The sequence below is a fragment of the Electrophorus electricus genome, chromosome 6 (genome assembly GCF_041902795.1).
Source record: "Electrophorus electricus isolate QZ-2024a chromosome 6, ASM4190279v1, whole genome shotgun sequence".
Lineage (NCBI taxonomy): Eukaryota > Metazoa > Chordata > Actinopteri > Gymnotiformes > Gymnotidae > Electrophorus > Electrophorus electricus.
The window spans coordinates 25,272,100-25,290,250 of record NC_137502.1 but is presented as its reverse complement, the minus strand read 5'-3'; the positions used below and the strand labels follow the sequence as shown (position 1 = coordinate 25,290,250).

Below are 18,151 nucleotides of genomic sequence, written 5' to 3'. Positions count from 1 at the left end.
TGTGTGTGTGTGTGTGTGCATTTACATGGAAGATAAGGAAAAAAGATTCTGGAATTCTAAAGACATCAAGCTCCATGGCCCTGGTAAAATAGAACAAGTTACCATGACATCACAATGGGTTTTTAATTTGTCCCTACTTTTTCTGTGGGTTAATATAAAGGGGTACTCTCACTGAAATAAAGCAATTAATGCCTCAAAATGAAACTATATACCCATTGTAAGTAAAAAACAGATTAATGCTTTTGTAAAAATTACAAAGTAGTTTATAAAATTATATCTACAAAGCACATGCATCCAATCAATTCTGAATTGAATGAGACAAAACACATTTTGCTCACTTGGTTCTGTGGGCTGGGAAATTACTCTAGGTCCATGTGGACTTCCTCTAATTACCATAAATTATTTTTTGCTCTGGGCAAATTTACCTCTACTAAACAGGAGCTTCTTCTCTCGCTCTCTTTGCACACGTGAATCCCTCCTCTCCTCTTCCTTTCTCTCACTCCATCTCTCTCCCTCTCTCTGGTGGGCTATGGCTATGTCTGCATGGCTATGGGCACAGGGGCTCCTGGCTGCGATGGTCTGGGTGCACGCTGTGGGGCCTTCATGCAATCTGCAGAGCAGGTCCATCTCTGGGAGTCTGTTCAAGGAAGGTGATGTGATCATTGGGGGTCTGTTCCCTGTTCATGTTGAAGCTGCTGAACCCGACCACACATTCACACAGAGAGTTCTGGGAGGCCACTGTCAAGGGTAAGTAAACTGGGAGTTTCATTGTCACAAGTGTAGTGTATTGAAGTGGTGAAATTGTTAGCAAAAATATTTAATATGATATTGTTACATGTGTTTCTAAATACATTGTGTATTGGTTTGGTTGTGGGCATTGTTTTGTAATTTTAGACGGGCATGTACTGAACTTCGCCTCATCCCATGCTCTCTCATTACATTAACCATCAATATTTCTCCACATGTTCCTTTGTCTTTGTTTCTCTGTTTCAGCCTTGAATTGAGGTCTTACCGCTGGCTCCTGACTATGATCTTCACTGTGGAAGAAATCAACAGAGATCCAGCGCTGCTACCCAACCTCACTCTGGGTTACCTTGCTGCTGACAGCTGCCTGGCTGAGGGCAGCACCCTGAGTGCTGCGCTGGCGATGGTGACAGGGCAGGAGGAGGCTGTAACTGGAGAACAGTGCACCAGGGCTCCCAGTGTGCCCGTCATCATTGGCGATGCCCGGTCTGCTGCCTCCATAGTGTTAGCTGATACTCTGGGTGTTTTTGGCATCCCCCTGGTAAATGGAAAATTAGAAAAGTAACATTGTTTAGGTACTTATACATGTAAGAAACTGCTTTTTATTTATTATCTTTTTGCTCAGATATTTCTCCTTTATATGGATCATTCTTTCCATCAGAAGCAAACACTGGTGATACAGAATGATCAAATGGTGATTTCTCCATGTCTTTGCTCTTCTGTCTCTGTGCTCCATGTTTCCAGGTTAGTTACTTTGCTTCCTGTGCATGTCTCAGTGACCGAACCAGGTTCCCCAACTTCCTACGCACTATTCCCAGTGATGCCTTCCAGGCTAAGGCCATTGTCCATCTGCTGAGCCTAATGGGCTGGTCCTGGGTTGGGGTTGTCTCCGGAGATGATGCATATGGGATAAGTGGCGTGCAACTGTTGCTGAAGGAACTGGAGGGGTCAGATGTGTGCATTGACTACCTGGAGGTCATCCCTAAATCCCACACATTGAGCAAGATCAGACGCATCATCGAGAGAATCCAGAGCTCCAAGGCTAGGGTGGTGGTTACTTTTGCCATCAGCCCAGATATGGAGGTCTTGCTGAGAGAAGTGGTGAAGCAGAATGTGACTGACAGGCAGTGGATTGCCACTGAAGCCTGGAGCACCTCCAGTCACTATTCTTCATGGAGTGGCATTTCGTTAGCAGGGACTCTTGGCTTTGCCCTACGGCAGGTTGATATCCAGGGTTTGGGCTTCTATCTGACACAGCTGAGCCCTGGAGGGCAACAAATGCAGCCACTGACTCAAACTGTTTGGGAGGAAATGTTTGGATGCAAATTTGTGGTGGAATCCCAGATAAACCCTCTCTCTGGACCACAGTGCACAGGCTTAGAGAAAATGGAAAGCCAAGAGGTCTACTTCGATGTTATTTATAATGTGTATAAGGCTGTGTATGCTATAGCCAATGCAATTCAGGACATGCTAAACTGTGAGCCTGGCAAAGGGCCATTTGAAAATGGAGCGTGTCCTGATATTAAACCGATAAGACCTAAGCAGGTAAGGAAAAATTAAATGAAAAAAAAAGAAAGTTAAAACTCTATTTGCTTAAGCTGTTTTGGAATTAAAGTTGTTTGGATTTATTCCTCTTGACAGCTTCTGCACTACCTAAAGTCAGTAAATTTCACAACACCAGTGGGTGAGCTACTTCATTTTGATGAGAATGGGGATGTATCTGCCTCATATGACATCGTTAACTGGCATGTAGGACCTGAAGGAAAGGTAGCATTTGTGAAGGTTGGGCAGTTTGATGCAGCAAGCACACAAGAGCGAGGCTTTCAGCTGGACACCAACAAAGTGGTCTGGGGAGGAGGCTGGGGTGATCAGGTAAGAATGTATCTGCTTCTCTGTAACACATTTCCAGCTAATGACTGGGTAAAATGATTGGCATGATATAGTTAGGAACCCACGTTTGCATGTTAATTTATATTACACATGAACAAGAAATAGTCTCATAGTTTTTGAGTCTTTGAGTTTTAAAAAATGTCTTAGTAGTTTTTGAGTCTTTAAAAATGGTGTTTCCTCCTCCTGTTTCTGTCAAGCTGATGGAGATTTCTCCCTCTGCTCTTCAGCTGCCAGTGTCTGTGTGCAGTGAGAGCTGTCCCCCGGGCACCAGGAAAGCTGTGCAGAAAGGAAAGCCTGTTTGCTGCTATGACTGTATACCATGTGCAACAGGGGAGATTAGCAATGCTACAGGTACTATTCAATGACACTGAAAACAGTATGTTTATTGTTTAATGCTAGAAAAAAGCTCAGCTTTTGCTGGTCCTTCAATAGTGCTGATTTACCAGGGTTCATTTGAGTCCATTTTAGACCTTTCTTTGCAGAATTCAAGGAATCAAACATTACATAGTTAGTGATTACTAACTATAACAAGTTACTAAAAGATGCAAAATATTAGTATGCTGAAGCCTGCTCTAACATTTATATCATCAGGCAGAGTACCTCTCCTGATACATTTAAAGTACTAAAACTCTGTAAAGTTAAAATGTTAATGTACCTCCTTCATTGTCAAATGAAACATCCTCTTTTTACACTTCCCTGCAGACTCCACAGAGTGCAACAAGTGTCCAGAACGGTTCTGGTCCAGCACTGATCAGACAGTATGTGTTCCAATGCAAGTGGAATTTTTGTCCTTTCGAGATAACATGGGCATTGTCCTCTCAGTGCTGTCTGTTGCTGGGGCCACACTTTCCGGGACCACCCTGGCTGCCTTCTTCCATCATCGGGACACGCCCCTGGTCCGCGCCAACAACTCAGAGCTGAGCTTCCTGCTGCTGCTTTCACTCAAACTATGCTTCCTTTGTGCACTGGCTTTCATTGGCCAGCCTGCACCATGGTCCTGTATGCTGCGCCATACCCTGTTTGGGATCAGCTTTGTGGTGTGTCTGGCCTGTGTGCTCAGTAAGACTGTAGTTGTCCTGGTTGCCTTCAGAGCAACTCTGCCAGGATCAAATGTGATGCGCTACTTTGGCCCTCTTCAGCAGAGAGCAGGAATTCTCCTCTGCACACTGGTGCAGGTGGTGGTCTGTGTGCTGTGGCTGGTGTTAGCACCTCCTGTACCTACGGAAAGTGCAGGAGGTGAGCTTGGAGCTCGCGTGGTTCTGCTCTGTGCTGTGGGCTCAGTGGCAGGCTTCTCCCTGGTGCTGGGATACATTGGCTTGCTAGCAAGTATCTGCTTCATTATGGCCTTCCTTGCCCGGAAGCTTCCAGATAATTTCAATGAGGCAAAATTAATCGCATTCAGTATGCTGATCTTTTGTGCTGTGTGGATCGCCTTTGTTCCAGCATATGTCAGCTCTCCAGGGAAGTACACAGTGGCAGTTGAGGTCTTTGCCATCCTGGCCTCCAGTTACGGCCTTCTGCTGTGTATATTTGCCCCAAAGTGTTACATCATTCTGCTCAGACCAGAAAAGAATATAAAAAAGAACATGATGGCCAAATAGGGGGAAAAAACTATATTAAATTACATTTGAGTGATTTTACATAAGAGATGCATAAAAATTATTATACTGCTGTAGACCTATGAATTAAAGGAGTTACAATGTGTTAAACATATCAGCTATCCATGGAGTTACAATAAAGTTGCAATGTTTGCCCTTTACCTATATTCCCGACTACCCCAAATCTGTTACTCCAAGGTTTTGCATAGTTGTGTAATCACTCCCATACTGTTTAGCCATTTACATTAGTTATGGGGTAAATGCTACAATATTATAGCTCTAGAGACATTTATCCATAATTTATGAATTAGTGAAAAAGAAAACAACTGTAACAAATGTGTATAAAAGGGTGACATTTTATTATGTGCAGAATAAACTGATAATATGTTAGATTACCCACTGGATAAAATACAGATTGATCAGTAAAGCAATCCAGCAGTGCCTTGTGTTGGACAGCGCTGGTAAATATGGAATATCTTACAGAAATATGGTGCTGTAGTTTTTTTTTATTTTTGAAGCAAAAAAAGACTTACTGAGCAATTAAATGTAATTAGGTTCAAAAGCTTTAATGGGCATGCCCGGCAAAATGAAAAATAATGTACACAAAGTAATGCAGATTTTTTTTTAAAGCATTAAAGTAATTCCAGAAAAAGTAATAAAGAATTAAAGAAAGTGTTTTCATTCTTGCTCAGGAAATAAAATATAACTGTTAAAGCTACATGAAGTAAATATGACTGCACACAAGTGAAATTTATGAATGTCTGTTTAATGGTGGCAATGAGGGAGTGAGAGGAGTGTGCGGTGGAAGAGTCTTTATTCTCCATAGTAAACTTAAACACAGCAATAAACAAGAAAAGGAAAAAGAATGTAAACAGCACAATCAGGCAGCATCGCTTCTCATAGGTGATTGGGAGTGGGGCAATTTCAGTGTATGTGAACGAGTGGGTGTGTTCCTTCTCCTGGGTGCCGGGCACACCTTGACAGATGCCCCATCCCCCAAGGATCCTGCTGGCTTCCAGGTGCAGGGTAGGCCCGGTCAGCTCAGTGGTTAAGTTACCTTTACGCCCCACCCATCTATCCTTCATGGCCACCCACACCTTGTCTCTGGGCTGCTACAGGGATGTCTGTCCTCATTGCTGGTGTGCCTTCCTCTTGTGGTAATGGTTGAGCGCAGCCTCTGGTGTTTCTTCTGCCAGACATGTATAAAAAGGGGACATTTTATTACAAATAACGTCACACTCCTGTTTGTTTATCTTTAAATTATCTAGGCCAGAATAGTCAATATAAGAGAGTAAATAAGCATTTAACTTTCATAAATGTCTCAAGCCCTGCAATCCCTTTGAATGGATCTTATAAATTGGTCAAGGAAAATGATAGAGTGAAATTTATGAATGTCTGTGTAATGGGAGCAATGAGGGAGTGAGAGGAGTGTGCGGTGGAAGAGTCTTTATTCTCCATAGTAAACTTAAACACAGCAATAAACAAGAAAAGGAAAAAAGTAAACAGCACAATCAGGCAGCAGCAATTATTGTAGGCGTTAGCAATCATGGTAGTGTAGACCTAGCAGATGCAGTGATACTCTCTCTTGTGGACAGGAACAGGAAGAACTGGCTGTGAGAACCTGTGGGCTTATATAGAGGGGAAAATAAACTAGGGACAGATGCACAGGATTAGTAATCAGGTGATTGGGAGCGCGGCAGGTGTGGTGTGTGTGAATGAATAGCCATGTTCCTCCTCTTGGGAGTAAAGCACACTTTGACAAATCCCCCAATCCGAGGATCCCGCCGGCCTCCAAGTGCGGGGTTGACATGGTCGGCAAAGAGCTAGCTTGGACGTGTGCTCATAATGAAGGTCACTAAATAGGGATCCAGGACTTACCCCTCCCAGTCCAGGTACCAGGTACTGCAGCTGCCTTCCTCTTCTCTGTAAGTCCAGAAGGGCACTCACCTTATATGCAGGACCCACTTTGAGTTCCGATGGCATTGCCAGCAGTCCGGCAGTGGCACTGCTGTCTGTGAGGGATCCCGTGACCACAAGCTTCAGGGCAGAAATGTGGAAGGCGACGATACACGGCTACTCCCCGGCAAGTCTACCCTGTAGGTTACTTCATTAACAGAGGATAGTGAAGGGCCCGGCATATTTGGGGGCCAGCATACCTTTGGACCCAGCCATCTTTCGAGGCCACCCACACCTTGTCTGGGGGCTGGTACTGGTGTGTCTTCTCAGTGCCAGTTTGCCTTCCTCTTGTAGGTGGTAATGGTTGAGTGCAATATCCAATGTGTCTCCTCCCAGATGTGTTCACAATGCTGGCACCATGTCTGGACAGTCGGTGGGTCTGACATCAGGGCGTTCTGGGGGTACAGAGGTTGGTACCTCAGAACACAGCTGAAGGGGGTAAGCCCCATACCCCCTGTATTGTTTTGGGCATATTCCACCTAAGAAAGGAAAGAACACCAGGTTTCTGGATGGTCTTGGCAGTACAGGTGCAGTAACTTTCCTAGTTCCTGATTGACTCTCTCCATCTGTCCATTAGCCTGTGGCTGATAACCAGAGGTGAAGCTTATTGTAATGTTCTGCTTATCCAACAGCTCACACCATATCAGTGAAGTAAACTGGACTTCCCCCCATTCTGACACAATATCATCTGGCAGCCCCAACTGCCAAAAGATATGGCGAAGTTACAGGTCTGCCGTCTTCAGGGAAGTGGAAAGCACCAGAAGGGGAAAACACTGGACTACAAGGATAACGGTGTTCCCCTTGGACACTGGGAAATCTGTGATGAAATCCACAGCCAGGAGAGGAGACACCGGAGGCGATGTGGTGTAGGCAGGGGGAGCAGCTTACTGGCTGGTGGAATGTGTGGTGTTTTGCTGCAACACCACATGTTGTACAATATCCCTGTGCATTGCCAGCCACCAATAGTGTGCTGGTAGCAATTGTGCTGTGCATGTAGATCTTGGATGCCCTGAGCCTAGGGAGGCATATGCCCAGGTGATAAGCGTCGTCTGACATCGTGGAGAGATGCAGAGCTGACTTGTTGGCCAGTGAGTGTGAGGGTTAGCTATGGCAATGTGTTGGTCCAGGTCCCAGTGGACTGCTCCCATGAAGTATAAGGGAGGGAGGATGGGCTCCTGGCTGGTTGGTTTTGCGTTGTCGCTGAACTCCCGAGAGAGCGCTTCACCCTTCAGATACTTTGATAGAATCAAACAGCGACATGAACCACTGAGCCTGCCTCGAGTTAAGCCTCGTGGCGGTTTGGAGATATTTAGTTATCACTGTGAAGGGGTGCCGCGCTCCCTCCAGATAGTGCCTCCACTCCTCAAAGGTCAGTTTCATAGCCAACAGTTTGTGGCCACCTACTCCATAATTCTGCTCCACTGGCAATAGCTTGAAAGAAAAAAAAAGGTAACCAGTTTCAACCTGGCATCATCCCTTGCCTGCTGGGACCAAACAGCCCCAACTCCCATATCTGAAGTGTAGATCACTACAACAAATAGCATTTTGGGGTCCTCTGCAGCAGAAGGGGATTAGTGAAGGTAGTCTTAAGGTTCTTGAAAGCGTCAGATGCCACTTGCAGGTAGCCTGCCCATGGAGCAGGTCAGTCAGGGGCCTGGTGAGGGTGCTGAAGGTCCAAATGAACCACCGATAGAAACTGGCAAACCCCAGGAATCGCAGGCGCTCACAGCACAACCGGGGTTTTGGCCTTCATGTTCCCGCCTCCACCTTGCTAGGCTGCATTCCTGTTGATGTAACCCAAAAACCTTACCTTGCAGAGGTGGAACTCGCACTTCTCCAGCTTGCGGTACAAATTATTGTGCAGGAGAGTGCTGAGGACTTTCCACACATCATGCACATGTTGGTTATAGGAGAGTGAGTAGAGCAGGATGTCATGAATATAAGCAGCAAGAGATCTACCCAGGAACTCCCTTAGGACCTTGAAACATGGTAGGTGCTGTAGCTAGGCCATACAGAAGAACCAGGTACTCATAGTGACCTGAGGCCGTACTAAATGCCATCTTCCATTTAACTCCGTCCTTGATTCTAATAAGATTAAATGCACCGCACAGGTCTAGTTTGGTGAAGTAACATGCTCGCCTCAGCTGCTCAAGAGCAGACGGTACTGAAGTTAGCAGGTAGTGTTATTTCACAAGCAGCACATTTAGACCCTTATAATCTATGTATGGCTTCCTGACATACTTCATACTTCATTCTTCATAACAAAGAAGATGCTGGCCAAAGCAGGTGAGGTGGAAGAGTGAATGTAACCCTGAGTGAACGCATCCTGGATGAAATGCTCCATGACCTGCTCCTCCTCCTGAACCAGAGCCTCCATGACCTGCTCCATCAACCAAATGTTTTCTTTATCTGCCTGTTAGTTCCCCTCAGTTGTTAGAAGGTATTCAGGCCCAGTCCTCTGTGTAGAACTATTTCAGTTCCCTTGTATTTTTGGAATGTCTTATTTAAATGGCCTTCTTCTGATCATACAACAGCTTTCCAGTGTGGCTGAGGTCTACACTGTGACTTGGACCCCTCTACAACACAGAAAATCTTCAGTTTGAGGGAAGCCATGTCAATGTTGATTTACTCATGTGTTTCATTGTCATGTTGCATGATTGAACCTTTTTTGAGCTTCAGATCACAGTCATCCAATACTCAGCATTTTTACCAATTCTACTTAATGTTCATTGATTCCTGCAAGTCATGCAGCAAAGAAGCCTCAAACATTTATATTTTCTCCACCATATTACAGATTAGTCAAAAATTCTAATTGTGCTGTCCTGATCATAGTGGGCTGTGCAGGAGACATTTTATTCTGTTCTGTATATTTTCTATTATCGTTCTGTATAAAGAGAGCAAGCTTTGCACAGAGGGCATGAAGGTTTGCACAGGGGGAAAAGACCCGCATAGCATAGAAACAGGCCTGAACTCAGGGCTTCCTACAATGTGCATAAGGTGTGCATACAAGGTTGTTTATGCTCTCGCTCACGCACTGCATGATCTGATGCAGTGTGAAGAGGAAAAAGGACCCTTCATCAGCAACAGATGTGCCAGCATACACATCCTAGAGCCCTGGCAGGTGAGTGTCTCCCTGTGTACACACACACACACACACACACACACACACACACACACACAAACAGGAGCACACATATATAATTACACACACACTTATGGAAATTCTGAATGCATCACGGCAACCAAGACTAAAAAATTGAGAATATATTGGATACTTAATATTTAAAACAGATTTAACTTCATGGGATCTTTGAAATACAGAAATTCTTTTAAGGGGTGTTTATTGTGTCCCTATGTCATAGTACATTGTCTGTTTTGTCTATGTGTGAGATTGTCCATTACCTGCAGAATGTGAACTTCACCACTGGCTTTGGTGATCATCATGTCCTTTGACAAGAACGGTGATGCCCTGGTTATCAATGATGTCATGAACTGGCAGCCAAACCCAGATGGATCGATCAGAGTTCATACAGTGGGTGTTGTGTATGAGGCCGCCCAAGCAGGGGATGTCCTTACACTAGAGGAAGGTGCCCTCTACTGGAACTTCAAGTCAAAGAAAGTAAATCATGCTCTGTTTTACAATTGCAAGTTTAAATATGGAGCACACAGTACTTTGCCAAGATCACATTTGTGTACTGGGCCTGAGCTGTTGGGTTAAGTCTAATGTGTTAACATTACAAGTATTTATCATAACTTTAAATGCTCAGGACATGTATACACACACAGTGCACAGAAAATGCACACACAACCAATTCAATGGAACAGTTATGCATGCTTGATGTAAACAATGGCCGGTGAGGTAGGTGCTAGGGTGGAACGACAATACAGGGCACATGGCTAGGACGAAATGGAAAACATGTGTGGGAGCTATGAAGATGAGGAAGCACTGTTACAAATAGTGCTATGAATTATAGAATGTAAGTAGTTTTTTCTTTAAATAGAGCTTTCTGTAAACTAAAGCTTGTGGAGGTTTTGTGGTAGTGGTGGGTTTTTGTTTGTTTGTTTGTTTGTTTGTGTGTGTGTGTGTGTGTGTGTGTGTGTGTGTGTGTGTGTGTGTGTGTGTGTGTGTGTGTGTGTGTGTGCTTATCTTTTTTGAAGGGTAGATTTTATTTCCATGATTTACAGAATAAAGAGCTTCACATTAAAAGTCAATGATAAAGTCCTCTGGTTGGTCATATTTATTCACATAAACTGCAAATGTTTAATCAAAAGCAGTCCATGAGGACATAAACCAGGGAAACATGGAAGATTTGGTAAGCAGCAAGGTAACATAAGTTATGAAATGTTTAATCTGAGCAAAGTATATATTATATTTATATATGATATTATATTTAATTTGTAAGTGTCAATATTAAAATGACAAGTTTACAAAAATAAACTCAAGATAAATAGCAAGGTGAGGCGAAATCAGCAAGAACAGAGAAGACATCATGCTCCATAGCCCTGGCAAAATAGAACAATTAACCCTGACATCACAGTGGCTGTTTAATTTGTCCCTGTTTTCTCTGTGGGTTAAGATCAAAGATAACTATCCCTAAAGTAAAGCAATTAACTCCTCAAAATGAAACTGTATGCCCACAGTAATATGGCCAAAGTGTTTTGAAAATTACAACAGATTAATGCTTTTGTGAAAATTATAAGGCAATTTATACAACTGTAGCAATTTATACAACTTTTTGGCACATGCATCCAATCAATTCCATACTCAGTGACACAAAAATGGCAGTTGTTGCTGTGGGCTGGGAAATTACTCTAGGTCCATGCGGACTTCCTTCAATTAACACAAATTATATTTTGCTCTGGGCAAATTTACCTCTACTAAACAGGAGCTTCTTCTCTCGCTCTCTTTGCAGACGTGAATCCCTCCTCTCCTCTTCCTTTCTCTCACTCCATCTCTCTCCCTCTCTCTGGTGGGCTATGGCTGTGTCTGCATGGCTATGGGCACAGGGGCTCCTGGCTGCGATGGTCTGGGTGCACGCTGTGGAGCCTTCATGCAATCTGCAGAGCAGGTCCATCTCTGGGAGTCTGTTCAAGGAAGGTGATGTGATCATTGGGGGTCTGTTCCCTGTTCATTTTGTTGCTCCAGAACCTGACCACACATTCACACACAAAGTGATGGGAGGCCATTGTCAACGGTGAGTAAATTAGTTTCATTATTAAAAATCTAGTGCGTCAAAGTGATTAAATGCAAGCAAAAATATTTAAAGAGACATTCCATTTGTTTCTTAAGACATTTTATATTGGTTTGGTTGTGGACATTGTTCTGTCATTTTAGACTTGCATGCACTAAACCTCCCCTCTCCCTGTGTTCTGTCTCTATGTTAACAATAAATATTTCTCCACATGTCCCACGTATCTCCGTTTCTCTGTGTCAGCGTTAACCTGCGAGCATACCGCTGGCTCCTGACCATGATCTTCACTGTGGAAGAAATCAACAGAGATCCAGCGCTGCTACCCAACCTCACTCTGGGTTACCTTGCTGCTGACAGCTGCCTGGCTGAGGGCAGCACCCTGAGTGCTGCGCTGGCGATGGTGACAGGGCAGGAGGAGGCTGTAACTGGAGAACAGTGCACCAGGGCTCCCAGTGTGCCCGTCATCATTGGCGATGCCCGGTCTGCTGCCTCCATAGTGTTAGCTGATACTCTGGGTGTTTTTGGCATCCCCCTGGTAAATGGAAAATTAGAAAAATATCTTACATTTTACCTCATTTCTAACATTCAGTTATGAAGCATAAACATTATTACTTCTTTGTTTAGATCATTCTTTCCACAAAAGCAAATGCTGGTGAAACTGATGAAATGTGATTTCTCCATCTCTTTATTCTTCTGTCTCTGTGCTCCATGTCTCCAGGTTAGTTATTTTGCTTCCTGTGCATGTCTCAGTGACCGAACCAGGTTCCCCACCTTCCTCCGCACTATTCCTAGTGATGCCTTCCAGGCTAAGGCCATTGTCCATCTGCTGAGCCTAATGGGCTGGTCCTGGGTTGGGGTTGTCTCCGGAGATGATGCATATGGGATAAGTGGCGTGCAACTGTTGCTGAAGGAACTGGAGGGGTCAGATGTGTGCATTGACTACCTGGAGGTCATCCCTAAATCCCACACATTGAGCAAGATCAGACGCATCATCGAGAGAATCCAGAGCTCCAAGGCTAGGGTGGTGGTTACTTTTGCCATCAGCCCAGATATGGAGGTCTTGCTGAGAGAAGTGGTGAAGCAGAATGTGACTGACAGGCAGTGGATTGCCACTGAAGCCTGGAGCACCTCCAGTCACTATTCTTCATGGAGTGGCATTTCGTTAGCAGGGACTCTTGGCTTTGCCCTACGGCAGGTTGATATCCAGGGTTTGGGCTTCTATCTGACACAGCTGAGCCCTGGAGGGCAACAAATGCAGCCACTGACTCAAACTGTTTGGGAGGAAATGTTTGGATGCAAATTTGTGGTGGAATCCCAGACAAACCCTCTCTCTGGACCACAGTGCACAGGCTTAGAGAAAATGGAAAGCCAAGGGGAGCTCTACTTCGATGTTATTTATAATGTGTATAAGGCTGTGTATGCTATAGCCAATGCAATTCACGACATGCTGATCTGTCAGCCTGGCAAAGGACCATTTAAAAATGGAGAGTGTCCTGATATTAAACTGATACGACCTAAGCAGGTAAGGAAAAATTATATGAAAAAATTATCAGTTAAAATTCTATTTGCTTAAGCTGTTTTAGAGATAAAGTTGTTTGGATTTATTCCTCTTGGCAGCTTCTGCACTACCTAAAGTCAGTAAATTTCACAACACCAGTGGGTGAGCTACTTTATTTTGATGAGAATGGGGATGTATCTGCCTCATATGACATCATTAACTGGCATGTAGGACCTGAAGGAAAGGTAGCATTTGTGAAGGTTGGGCAGTTTGATGCAGCAAGCACACAAGAGCGAGGCTTTCAGCTGGACACCAACAAAGTGGTCTGGGGAGGAGGCTGGGGTGATCAGGTAAGAATGTATCTGCTTCTCTGTAACACATTTCCAGCTAATGACTGGGTAAAAAGATAGGCATGATATAGTTAGGAACCCACGTTTGCATGTTAATTTATATTACACATGAACAAGAAATAGTCTCATAGTTTTTGAGTCTTTGAGTTTTAAAAAATGTCTTAGTAGTTTTTGAGTCTTTAAAAATGGTGTTTCCTCCTCCTGTTTTTGTCAAGCTGATGGAGATTTCTCCCTCTGCTCTTCAGGTGCCAGTGTCTGTGTGCAGTGAGAGCTGTCCCCCGGGCACCAGGAAAGCTGTGCAGAAAGGAAAGCCTGTTTGCTGCTATGACTGTATACCATGTGCAACAGGGGAGATTAGCAATGCTACAGGTACTATTCAATGACACTGAAAACAGTATGTTTATTGTTTAATGCTAGAAAAAAGCTCAGCTTTTGCTGGTCCTTCAATAGTGCTGATTTACCAGGGTTCATTTGAGTCCATTTTAGACCTTTCTGTGCAGAATTCAAGGATTCAAACACTATGTAGAGATACTACAACATGCAAGATATTAGTGTGCTAAACCCTGACATAACATTTATATCATCAGACAATGTACCTCTCCTGATACATTTAAAGTACTAACAGTTAAAGCAAAACTCTGTAAAGTTAAAATGTTAATGTACCTCCTTCATTGTCAAATGAAACATCCTCTTTTTACTCTTCCCTACAGACTCCACAGAGTGTAACAAGTGTCCAGAACGGTTCTGGTCCAGCACTGATCGGACAGTGTGTGTTCCAATACAAGTGGAGTTTTTGTCCTTTCGAGATAATATGGGCATTGTCCTCTCAGTGCTGTCTGTTGCTGGGGCGACACTTACTGGGACCATCCTGGCTGCCTTCTTCCATCATCGGGACACGCCCCTGGTCCGCGCCAACAACTCAGAGCTAAGCTTCCTGCTGCTGATTTCACTCGAACTATGCTTCCTTTGTGCACTTCCTTTCATTGGCCGGCCTGTACCTTGGTCCTGTATGCTGCGCCATACCCTGTTTGGGATCAGCTTTGTGGTGTGTCTGGCCTGTGTGCTCAGTAAGACTGTAGTTGTCCTGGTTGCCTTCAGAGCAACTCTGCCAGGATCAAATGTGATGCGCTACTTTGGCCCTTTTCAGCAGAAAGCAGGAATTTTCCTCTGCACACTGGTGCAGGTGGTGGTTTGTGTGCTGTGGCTGGTGTTAGCACCTCCTGTACCTACGGAAAGTGCAGGAGGTGAGCTTGGAGCTCGCGTGGTGCTGCTCTGTGCTGTGGGCTCAGTGGCAGGCTTCACCCTGGTGCTGGGATACATCAGCTTGCTGGCAGGTGTTTGCTTCATTATGGCCTTCCTCGCCCGGAAGCTTCCGGAGAATTTCAATGAGGCAAAATTCATCACATTCAGTATGCTGATCTTCTGTGCTGTGTGGATCGCCTTTGTTCCAGCATATGTCAGCTCTCCAGGGAAGTACACAGTGGCAGTGGAGGTCTTTGCCATCCTGGCCTCCAGTTACGGCCTTCTGCTGTGTATATTTGCCCCAAAGTGTTACATCATTCTACTCAGACCAGAAAAGAATCTAAAAAAGAACATGATGGCCAAATAGGGAAACAAAATTTAACAAAATTACTTTCAGGTGATTTTACATAATAGATGCATAGAAATTATTATGCCGCTGTAGACCTATAAATTAAAGGCGTTACAAAGTGTTCCATTTACACATAGGTTATCGGCTAGTTACAATAAATTTACAATGTCTGCCCTTTACCTATATTCCCAGACTACCACAAATCTGTTATGCCATGGTTTTGCATAGTTGTGTAATCACTCCCATACTCTGTAATCATTTAAAATAGTTCTGGGCTAAATGCTACAATACTATAAATCTAGAGACATTAATCAATATCTGAATTATTGAAAAAGAAAACTGTATCAAATGTGTATAAAAGGGGTACATTTTATTGCAAGTAGTCAGTTTATTTTTTTAAATGTCTATGCCAGAATAGTCAATATATCAGAGTGAATAAACATTTAACTTTCATAAATGTCTCAAACCCTGCTATCCCTTTCAAATGATCGTATAAATTGGACAAGGAAAATTATAGAGAATACTGAATACAACACAAAAAATAATGGAACTGTTTGCAGAGTGGAAGCTACTCCTTTTGTCCCACTGGCCTTGCCAGGCATCTAAACACCCCTGCACCGCTATATTTGCAGCCAAACCTGAAAATATGTGGGATTACCCACTCAGTAAAATACAGATAAATTCCTTGGAAATCCTGATATGACGTGTTTTCATAGTCTCTATATAATAGGCTATGTCACAGTATTTTACGTAACTGTGATGTGTTCAATGCAAATATTAAACGTTGGTACATGCGGTGTATGCATACTGTCATCAACCACTTTATTAGGATCATAGCCCATCAGTTCCCACACACAAATTCTGTCAGACATTCTTCAACTAAGTTAAGTAAGTCTTGTGCTGACTACAAGAACACTTTTGAATGGATATTTTTTGGGCAGAACACCACTCTCAACCCAGCAGAGACAATTGCCTGTGTGAAAACTCCAGTGTTAGGTCTGATACTCTCGTAATCGTGCAACACCTCCTATCATGCCACTACTTTGTGAATGTCATCTCTGTGCTAAGAAATGGTAAAAAAAATTTGTAAGAGTGATCAAACCAAGGTTTGAACCTACTAGTTAAAAACAAAAGCCTTGATATGCATGTCATACAAATTAAAAAGGAATAGTACACATACAAAACTTTGGCCCATCCAAAGGTTAACACTACATCATGGCATGATGTTTAACTCCTTATTAGTGACATTTATGGGTACTGCTCTTAGCAGTGATTTAAATGAAACAGTTGAAACTCAGTTATGGAGTAGGTTTAAATACAGTGTCAACTATATGTGCATATGTGCATTATATGTGCAACTATATGTGCATAATTGAGACTCAGACATATAAAAGGTTTTCTGCATGGCAAAAAAAGAAACAAATGCATGCACACAGAGAGAGAGAGAGAGAGAGAGAGAGAGAGAGAGAGATTATTTTTCACTGCTACATCATGTTTTTTGTGTTTTTTAATAGATCTGTTTTGCACATTTGTCAATCTCTACTTGCAGTTCTCTCAACACACAGAAAGATAAATATTTTTGCTACTGTTTTAATGTGCACATGGATAAAACAATCTATCCAGAAGGACTCCTTAACCTTACCCATGCCTATAAGAGGAAGCAATTATCCAGCAAATGTAAGTAGTTAACTGCTGAACCATTCAGAAAATTATTTCAGGTCATTTTAATTTACATTTATGATATTTAGCAGATGCAAAACTCATTAAACATTAAGACCTTCTCCTTATGTCCAGGAAATTTATTGTCTATAATTTGCAGGTGTCAGAGATCCCTTAAAATGTCATCCTTAAAAGACCAAGATGTCATACAACTAAGATACTGCTAGATACAGGAGTCGATGCTGAGGCCTTATTGCCAGATTTGAGACCTTATTGCCAGCTGATTGGCATATCTAAATCCAAGATTAGACAGTTTCAGGAGAACACTCACCAAAAGATGCGCCCACATTTTGGCACTGGAAGCGCCGTGTTGTGCTTTTGATCCACAGAGTTGGTCTGATATATTTAACACCTAAAGCAGTAAAAGGTTTGTCGAGATTCTGTATGTTTAAAAAATTATTCCACTTTTACCTTTGCACAGTGACAATCTGAATACAACGGATTAGGCTTTTGTCAGAATATCTACATAGATCGTATGAATTAAATGAGCAAATTTACCAAAAGTTTAAATTCTCACTGATCCTTGAAACTGTAACTTGCATTCATGAAGTTTGTACTCCAGATAAAAATATGAGCAGATTATAGAATATTTCTTTATCATTTGTAGGGTTTCTTTTTTTAATTATTAATAAATAATTAGGATTAGACAAACAATCAAGCTGTTTATATGCAAAAAGCAAATGTAGGTTAACTAAGTACATCACCTAGCTAGCTTTAGCTAACTATGAAATACTGAGTTAATTTTTATTAGTAGTAGTAGTTACATTTATTCAGCACTTTTCTCAAACTCAAGGATGCTTTACAGTCAGATGTCAGCTATTACACATACTCACACACTTGATGATAACAAAATATAAATCTCAAATATACATAAAAGACATATAAAAATATGATCCCCTTCATCCTGGTTTGCAGTGTTCCACAATGTTAAAAATTAACGTAAAAGTGATCAGTATGTTCATCGAGCTCGCCCCGCACAGGTGTTTAACTGTGCGGATTGTTGTTCTAGATTTGATACCTATGGATCTGGTTTATCGTCCGCTTCATTAGAAGCAGTGCTAGCATGCTTGGATGTGTTAGATGGACTGTCTGCACGCTTGCAGTTGATGGACAACAAGTTAAACATGTTGACAGATTCAGTCTCTAGCAACTCTAGGCAGGCAAATAGTGTAGAGAATGAGGGCTTTCCAGTAGGAAAGCCAGTAGATTCAAACATTCAGGATTTGATTCTTGACATCAGTCAACCCCACTCTGGTTCAGATATGGATGAGGACTGTCCACCGTTCGCAACTAGTGGTCCAGAGACTAAGACGAAACGACCAGCTAGAAAAACCAAACTCATTGCTAGTCCTATCATACCACACACATGTGATTTACACAATATGAGCACTGAGAAGATCGTTAATAATCCCATCCCTGCTGCTTCTGGCCAGTTTATTTCATTAGACAATTCGAAGGTTGCTGTGTTTACTAGTTCTAAGATGACAAAAGTGGGCTTGAATTCTGGTGTTAGTCAGGTGGTCAGTACACCTAGAAGAGGAGATCAATACACTGATTGTAGTGTAATATGTTGCAACATTCGTGAGGCATACTCATCCTGCGTGAAGAACAGA

At 42.9% G+C, this 18,151-nt stretch overlaps 2 protein-coding genes across 2 annotated transcripts; both read left to right on the top strand.

The window, feature by feature from the left end:
- The first annotated feature begins 545 nt into the window (after window positions 1-545).
- LOC118241250 (extracellular calcium-sensing receptor-like) lies at window positions 546-4,235 on the top strand. The gene is made up of 6 exons (XM_035525574.2): window positions 546-747; window positions 994-1,285; window positions 1,489-2,289; window positions 2,386-2,616; window positions 2,862-2,985; window positions 3,337-4,235. The coding sequence occupies exons 1-6, from the start codon at window positions 575-577 to the stop codon at window positions 4,233-4,235; spliced, it is 2,520 nt and encodes an 839-aa protein (XP_035381467.2). The 5' UTR covers window positions 546-574.
- A 6,702-nt stretch (window positions 4,236-10,937) lies between these two features.
- Window positions 10,938-15,495, top strand: LOC118241248 (extracellular calcium-sensing receptor-like). Its single transcript, XM_035525549.2, has 6 exons — window positions 10,938-11,383; window positions 11,624-11,915; window positions 12,099-12,902; window positions 12,998-13,228; window positions 13,474-13,597; window positions 13,939-15,495. The coding sequence occupies exons 1-6, from the start codon at window positions 10,968-10,970 to the stop codon at window positions 14,835-14,837; spliced, it is 2,766 nt and encodes a 921-aa protein (XP_035381442.1). The 5' UTR covers window positions 10,938-10,967; the 3' UTR covers window positions 14,838-15,495.
- Window positions 15,496-18,151: the final 2,656 nt, after the last annotated feature.

Coding starts and splice junctions, on each gene's coding strand:
- LOC118241250 (XM_035525574.2), top strand. CDS start 575: ATGGTCTGGGTGCACGCTGTGGGGCCTTCATGCAATCTGCAGAGCAGG. Junction 2,290..2,385: donor AACCGATAAGACCTAAGCAG/GTAAGGAAAAAT, acceptor TCCTCTTGACAG/CTTCTGCACTACCTAAAGTC. Junction 2,617..2,861: donor GAGGAGGCTGGGGTGATCAG/GTAAGAATGTAT, acceptor TCTGCTCTTCAG/CTGCCAGTGTCTGTGTGCAG.
- LOC118241248 (XM_035525549.2), top strand. CDS start 10,968: ATGGCAGTTGTTGCTGTGGGCTGGGAAATTACTCTAGGTCCATGCGGA. Junction 12,903..12,997: donor AACTGATACGACCTAAGCAG/GTAAGGAAAAAT, acceptor TCCTCTTGGCAG/CTTCTGCACTACCTAAAGTC. Junction 13,229..13,473: donor GAGGAGGCTGGGGTGATCAG/GTAAGAATGTAT, acceptor TCTGCTCTTCAG/GTGCCAGTGTCTGTGTGCAG.